The sequence below is a fragment of the Mus caroli genome, chromosome 18, assembly GCF_900094665.2.
Source record: "Mus caroli chromosome 18, CAROLI_EIJ_v1.1, whole genome shotgun sequence".
Classification (NCBI taxonomy): Eukaryota; Metazoa; Chordata; class Mammalia; order Rodentia; family Muridae; genus Mus; species Mus caroli.
Window position 1 is genome coordinate 22,708,196 of NC_034587.1, and position 7,692 is coordinate 22,715,887.

A 7,692-nucleotide genomic window follows, 5' to 3' on the forward strand; every position below is an offset into this window, starting at 1 on the left:
CGAAGTAGGTGTGGGTGTATAGGGGAGCAGGGTGGGGGAAGGGTACAAGGAACTTTCAGGATAGCATTTGAAATGTAAATAAAGAAAATATCTAAAGAGAGAGAGAGAGAGAGAGAGAGAGAGAGAGAGAGAGAGAGAGAGAGAGAGAATGACAAGAGAGTCAGCTGGGATGCCAGGGGCAGTGTGTGGGGTTGGAAAGCAGTGGGTGGGGAGACTCAGTCCTGCAGAGAGCTGGGCTCTCTGGCGGCCTTCTCAGATTCCTGACTGAAGGTCATTTCTAAAATGAGTCAATGGGTGAGGAGAAGCAGGCCAGACTTCAAAGAGTGATGGGTGGGGGATGATGCTGGGATTCTCTTCCAAACCTGGACTTCTGGGTGGAAAAACTAGCCAAATAAAAATAAGCACACCTCCACACTGCAGCCTGGGCACTGACAAGCCAAAGCCACAAGTTCTGAGGGGAAAGGTGTGTATAAAACGAGGGCAGCCCTTCTTTCTAGATTGTTCTCTTTCTCTATTACTCCTGGTGTAGTTCCCTTCATATTATCTCTGTGCTGCCTGTCCCTGCCCTCTCTTGCCTTTGCATACGTGTGTGTACAGCACCCACACAGGTCACGGCATCTTCCTGCACCTCACCCTCGGGTACTCACAAGCATACTGGCGTTCACACCCTCTGTCTGGTTCTTCTCTGTGCATGTCACGTGGGATTCCCTCCCAAGCTCAAAAGCCACTTTGCTCTCAACCACTGTCCCACAGCACACCCAGATTCCAGCTGGCAGTTGGACTCTGTAGTGTTGCTTTTTAAAATTTCTGCCTGCAGTGTCAGGTCCCACTCACTGTGTCTCTCTTCCTCTCTTATACACCCACACCACTCCAAGCCTTTCTCAGGTAAGATCACTCGGTCAAATGGGAAACTATCCCTCTTCCAGGGACATGGAAGTTGTGCGCTCTGTAGTGTTTTCCTTAAGTCTGTCTTAGGCAGAGTTGGAGTCAGTTCTTTGCTTAACTCTGAGGTAGGTCTTGGCTGTTTTCTCAGATATTCTCTCTTATCCTGGTTTATCACCTAGAACAATGAGGGCAGTGATACTAATCACAGTAATGGTGATCTGGTCTCAGAAATGTCCCTGCAACCCAGCTCTTAGACAAACGAACGAACGAACGAACGAACGAGCAAACAAAAAACCTGAGAACTTCTCAATGTCTGCTTATGGAGTTGTAACCCCAGTATGTACTTTCTAGTTGGTTTCAAGCCATTACTTCATACAAGAAAAGCCTTGGTTTTCCTTTTGTTTTGTGTTTGAGAAGCCACAAACCCAGGTCCACTGGAGGAGGCAGTGGAAGGGGTGAAGGGAACGTCAAGGGGATTCTTTCAGTCCATCCTGGAGTTACCATTACAGACTGGGCTGGGTGCATTATGTTAGCACCTCTCTGATGAATTGCAATGAAATCTAGGCCAGCCCCTCTCTTCATATATGTGGAATGCAGTTAAGCATTTTGTACATAGATGGACATTTGTGCACATGGGCATGCTAATTTGCCTGTAAGCTGGTTTGCAGAGCATCCATTTTAAAGATAAATACAACTATTTTCAAAGAATAAATAACTACCAGTCTCTTAAATAAACCAATTATTCCCCTACTTTTTCTTTGCCTTTAAAGAAGACTCAGTGACATCTGGAATCTGGAAGCATTAAATGGTTAATGTTGCTCTGGCTTCCATTGGGCTCTAAATCATTGCTACTGCTCATCTTTTTTCTTTTTTTTTCCTTTTTTTGGTGAAAATTTTAGAGTACTTTCTTGTTTTCTTATTCGGGACACCTCATTTTTCCTCTCCCCGACAAAGTAAAGCTTTCTTTGAGCAGTTGTGGGTGTGTAACAAGTCACCCAGCTAGCCTTTTTCTCTGGACAAAACTGACTTTTTATTTTTCAAAGTAATTTTAAAAAGTCCACCTTCACTGGGCTGACACACACACATGCTGATACTCAGTTTTTCTGTTTTAGACTCATTTTGAAAATGGAAACTAGATAGTGCCTTACAGTTTTAATTCACCTATAAGCACAGCAATAAAAAAAAGCCATTTTGGCTAAAATCAAGAGGTGGAAATTTGATGTTCTGAAAAATGCTTGTGTCTTTAAATGAGAATATAAAATGTAATTTTGTGAAGATAGTTACAGATTAACAAAACATAACCATATCCTCCATTTCTTCCTCCCACTTACATAACAAACAAGGGGCTTCAGGTGTTTCTTACCTAGGTACAGATAAAATAAGAGGTTGTGCAACTGATGTTGAAGAGATATTAAAATGATGCCCTTCTTGGAGACAATCCACAGGAGGTTCTGTTACTCAGTCCCCACCCTTCTTCATGGTGTGCGATAGTACGGTAAGCTGGTGCTCCCACAGCAGTAGTTCTGAGGTTTGAAGCCCCTGCCCTAAGCCAGTCTGTCACTAGAGTAGATTCTTGATCATGCAGTAGGTAAAAATCTCAAAGCATAGTAGCAGCTCAGGTACAGAGCTGTTCTGACCAGGTAATAAGAGGGACTCTTCTGGGGACTTGGCTGTTTAGATTAAAATGTATTGCAGGCTCTCAGAACAAGCACACATCAGTGGTAAAGGCAGTTTAAACCTTTGGGGACAACCCTATGTTTAGATTACATTAATTCATAAATATTGTACTAAATACCACTTAAATTGGACTTAAATGACTTCAAAGATAATGCATTATAATATGGCTATCCAGAGAGCACTAGTCTTTATGCATCCCAGTAACTCAGTCTTTGCTGCCTCCTATCTTGCTAGACAGGACCAAAGTTGTGAATGGATTTCTGGCTTATCCGTGTGTGATGCAGTGATGTGTGTGTATGTGCATGCAAATGCACATGTGTACACATGTGCACACAAGCTTGGATATGCATGTGTATTTATGTACCTTCAGTCACTATCTCTCTTCACTATGAAACAAAAAGAATAGAAGAGAAGTGAAAGAAAGATGAGAAAGTGGGTGACCTGTTCCCTTTTTCCAGGGAAGAAAAATTCTACAAAACAGGGTGAAATTGGCCCTCAGCTCATTTCTGCTGCTATCCCGGGAATTGGCCTCTCTCTTGTTTGATCAATACTACAATGTCTTTCTCTTTGGAGCCTGTAAAAACAATCTTTCCAAAAGTGCTTTGAATTGGGGAGAAGAGAAGCTTCCAGTTAGCGGGAGTTTGCATTACAGTGAGCTTTCTTCTGTGCGTATTGTTTCTTTGAATTTTGATTTGGTCCTTTCTCTCTCTCTCTCTCTCTCTCTCTCTCTCTCTCTCTCTCTCTCTCTCTCTCTGCCTACCACACAGATCCCCTTCCCACCAATTGCTTGCTGGTCTCTAGGGGGCAAATTTACCTTTACAGTAATTATTCCACTCCACAGCTGCAATTTGCTGTTTGCCAATCCAACAGCCTTTTCTGGATATGGGGGTTGGGATGATCCACAACACCCACCCACTCCCTCCTTCATGGACTCCCAATTTGACTGGAGTAATTGCCTTTTAAGGTGCACTGTACGCATGGCAGGTATTCCATTAACCCTTGGAGCTCCTCCCTTTTTTAGTTACCTGAAATGGCAAGTGGCCAAGAAATGGATACCCACCTGAAACCTCACGAATATCATTTATTTTTTACCGATTTTTAAGAACCAACCCTGAACACACGCAACCCACAATGAAGGTCAGTGTCTTGTTAGGTCTCTCAATTATATCCCATCACGATTCATTAGAAGTTAAACACTCAGGAAAGGGGGAGCAAGGACCACAAATATGCCCTGAAACCAGGCTTAACAAAGGCATGGCTCTATCCTTAGCTTTACACTGTCAGTTTAGAAATTGGGAAGATGCAGAAGCCAAAAGCAGCTTTCATCCTTCAAGCCTCATCATGCTTTTTCACTTAAGAGTAATTAATCACCAATGGCAGGCAAGTAATTTTTTTAAGGTGGCCAGAGGCTTATTTTTATCAGGATTAGCTAATAAATCAGACTGCATCATTGAAGTAGGAGTTCAAACTCTACTAGGGCTGAATAAAACAGCCCTCAGAAATGCGTGGATTCACGGAGCTCTCCAGCAGCTTCTCAATACTATCAGGGACATGGGGGCCCAACCCCTAATCTAAAAATCAGAAGGACAGAGAAGCAAGACCTTTAATAAGGAAAATATATGCCCAAATTATGAAAGGCAAGGGACAACAGTGAGACACTCAGTATGTCAGAGCCACCGGTCCTGTCTGTCACAGACTGAGCCAGTTTGTAAGAATTATTTAGAAAATAAAGTTTTGCCTGTCCTAGGAATCTTGTATAAACAGGTACATTATATATACGTGTGTGTGTGTGTCTGTGCTAAACCTTATGCAAATGATAAAATGCTTTACTATAAGAGAGTTCAAATTACACTAGAAGCAAAGTATTGGCCTCAGCAAGGGATTGCTGAGGAGAAAACATGGGACTGTATTAAAGTTTATCTGCACTAGAAATAGAGGAGCAATATACTGCTCCAATCTGGAGCCCATAGAACACCCAGCTCCACACAACTGTCTTTTGCCTCTAGTGGGTTCTGTTTTTTTTTTTTTAAACTTTGAAATATTAAATTACTACAGGAACTGATTGTGATGATGGACAGCCTCCCTCCTCTGTGCTGTTAAAATTCTATCATTACTATTTTTAAGACTGAGGACCTATTAGAATGACAAAGGTTTGATACAAACCTTGATTAGCTTCCAGGGAGCCTGATTGGAAAGGGAAAAACTACAAAGACATGGTTGATTCCAGAGGGAGGGAAAAGAAAGTATTTCTTTTTCCAAATATTATTTTGAAGCTTGCCTCCCCCTCCCCCTTCCAATCTCTCTTCTGAAAAGACATTTTCTCCATATTGGATAAAGGTTGCTCTCTCTCTCTCTCTCTCTCTCTCTCTCTCTCTCTCTCTCTCTCTCCATGACAGTCCCCCCTCCCCACACCAACAAATCTAGTATATTTCCATTCTGCTGGGTTCTTTGTGCTACTCAACATGTCATTAACTTTAAGATTTACTCCTCAGCATGCAAGCTGGAAGATGCTAAAGCCAATAAAAACTGCTCTCTGGGACTCCAACTAGAAAGACTTTGGAGCTCTGTTTAGTATTCGCCTGGTAGGAGGGCTGGAGACTGAGGGTGGCTGTGGTAGTGAAAACCCTCAGCTGCTTAGAGAGCCCCTCAGCTCTGTGCTCTGCACCTAATGTGCAGGAGGATCAGCTATGTTCATAGCCCATTTGTGGCCAAAGATGAGGCTGCTGTCTGTGTGGAGGTGGATATGTGTGTGTTTTCATCTGCAGAATCACCAGCTCGAACACCGTATCTTTGGTGGCTCTCCACACTACTGTTTATTAAAAATGGAACGTCCATACATCCCTACAACTTCCTTAGCTCCGTACTCCTTCCCTGCCTGGCCATCAATCTCTCTCAGAAAGCATTTAACTTGCCCACACAACTCCAACACCGATTAATCCCTGGTGCACATCCTATACATTACTGTTAGGGAGCAGAGCACTGGGCTAATTTCATCACCCACAAGACACCCACACACATTCTACAACTGAACTCATTTGGGGCTCTGCCTTAAAGATAATAAAACAGGGAGAAAACAGGCAGGCTGCAGACAATCTCATGACCACTTTCCTAAAAGTTGTTAGATTTTAATTCTTTGATTATTCAGTCCCCACCTTCCACAGGCACTTACTAACTATGATTGCTTCTAGGGAGAAATAATGTACTATAAAGCTCACAGTATGGTGAGTTTGTGATAAATTAAGGCTTACCTTTCAAAATGCACCTCTTGAATGCATAATATTATTTCCCAAATCCCAGTCTCACTGGGGAAGGGGATTGTTCAGATTTTCTAGACCCCCTCACTCCACCCAGGGGACGGCTCTTTCCCTGCTAATTCTTGCCTTGGTTTTTATCAATCCTTCCAAATATTGAAACCAGTACCTTCTCACCAGTCACAAGACAACCAGACTACTGAGGCACACATCTCGCTAGGGAGAGTTTACTGTTAAATTAATAGCAAAATAAAAATATCTCTTTGAATTTGTTACCCCTCTCCCTTTTAAGACGGCTGCACTCTGCTCTTCTGGCCCATGCAGAAGAGAGCAATTCCTGTAGCGTTTTCAGCACCACGGCGACGGACAGCACCCCAGATCCCGGGCAAGCTGAGCGCCCGCCAGTCCGCTCAGTTTTTTTGGGCTACCCGGGAGCAGCTGTCCCCATCCCAATCTTTCAAGTCTCTGGATCCAAAACCCACAGCCCTGTTTGCTACCCTCATCCATTCTTTCTTCCCATCTCCTATCTCTGTTGCCCTCTCTACGGCACCGCTTCCATCGGCTGTTCGCCTCAAACCCAGCCTTGTCCCGGCGAACATCTCCCCACACATCCCAGCTCGGTCTCTCTGCCGGAGCGCCTCCCTCCTCGGCGCCCGCCCGCGGCTCGCTTTCGCCCCGTCTCTCTCTTGTCAGTCGCCGGCCGGCCAGTCTGCTGCCCGCCCGCTCCTGCTCCCCGGCAAAGTTGAGAGGGAAAGGTGCTCTCACCTTTGTGCATGCCTGTGAACCTGTCCTTCAGAACCGTAAGCTCGTAGATCTTGCCGAACTCCTCGAAGAGGGGCTTGAGGTCCTTCTCATCCAGGTTTCGGGGGATCTGCCCAATGAACAGCTTGATGGCATCGTGGTCCTTCATGGGAATGGTCGACGGGTTCCCCGGGCTGTGGCTTAATCCGTTCATATGCCCGGCGCTGCCCGGGCTGCTGCCTAGCCCGTTGGTACTGAGGCTCGCGTTGTCAGCCTGTCCGTTTGCTAACGTGGCCATCTTTATATACATAGAGAAAAATCTTTCCTTTTATTCTTTCTCGCTCGCACTCTCTCGCTCCTCTCCCTCACTCGCTCGCTCGCGCTCACACACGCACACGCACACACACACACACACTCTCACACACACACACACACACACACACACGCACACACACTCTCACACACACTCACACACACACTCACACTCACACACGCACACACACACACACTCACACACACTCATACACACACGCACACACTCGGGTTCTCTCCCCTTTGGTTTCCTACACCTTGCTCTGCTCTGGGCTCTCGTTCTATTTCTCTCTTCTCTCTCTCTTCTCTCTCTCTCTTCTCTCTCTCTCTCTCTCTCTCTCTCTCTCTCTCTCTCTCTCTNTCTCTCTCTCTCTCTCTCTCTCTCTCTCTCTCTCTCTCTCGGTCTGATGTGATTTTTTTCTTCTATTTTTTTTTTTACATTGAACAGACAGGATCTCTGTCCTTTCGGTTTAAACAGGCTGGACCAGTTCAAGTTCCCTGCCAGACCAGGGGTGGGGGCGGCGAGGGCGCGCGGTAGGAGGAGGGGAGCGCGGGGGCCAGGGAGTGGGCGCGCTGGGGGGCGCACGGCGGCGGGCGGCGGCCGGGGGCAGGGAGGCCGGGGCGGCGCCGGCCTCGCGCCTCCCCCGTCGGCGGCCCCGCGGAGCAGTAGTGGTACAGTCCGAGACGTCCCCCGGCTATAAATAGCGCCAGGCGCATGGCTCTTTGGGAGGCGCTGAGATTCCGGGTCCCGCAGCCGCGGGCAGCGGGTGCCTGTTAGCTACCGTGGCTCTCGGTCTCTTCTTTTTGCCTTTTTGGGGTTATTATT

The 7,692-nt window shown here is 46.1% G+C and overlaps 1 protein-coding gene across 48 annotated transcripts in view; it reads right to left on the reverse strand.

The window, feature by feature from the left end:
- Positions 1 to 7,365, reverse strand: part of Celf4 (CUGBP Elav-like family member 4) — a 277,295-nt gene extending 269,930 nt beyond the window's left edge. For 31 of the 48 annotated variants that reach the window (XR_003835449.1, XR_003835443.1, XR_003835447.1 and 28 more), the window contains exon 1: positions 6,579 to 7,365. Coding sequence is in view for 40 of the 48 variants with exons in the window: in XM_029471950.1 (XP_029327810.1) it covers positions 6,579 to 6,864 (286 nt within the window). In the remaining 8 variants the exon portion in view is untranslated. The remainder of the gene's footprint in view (positions 1 to 6,578) is intronic. The other 17 variants (XM_029471953.1, XM_029471926.1, XM_029471934.1 and 14 more) reach the window with 1 other exon arrangement.
- Positions 7,366 to 7,692: the final 327 nt, after the last annotated feature.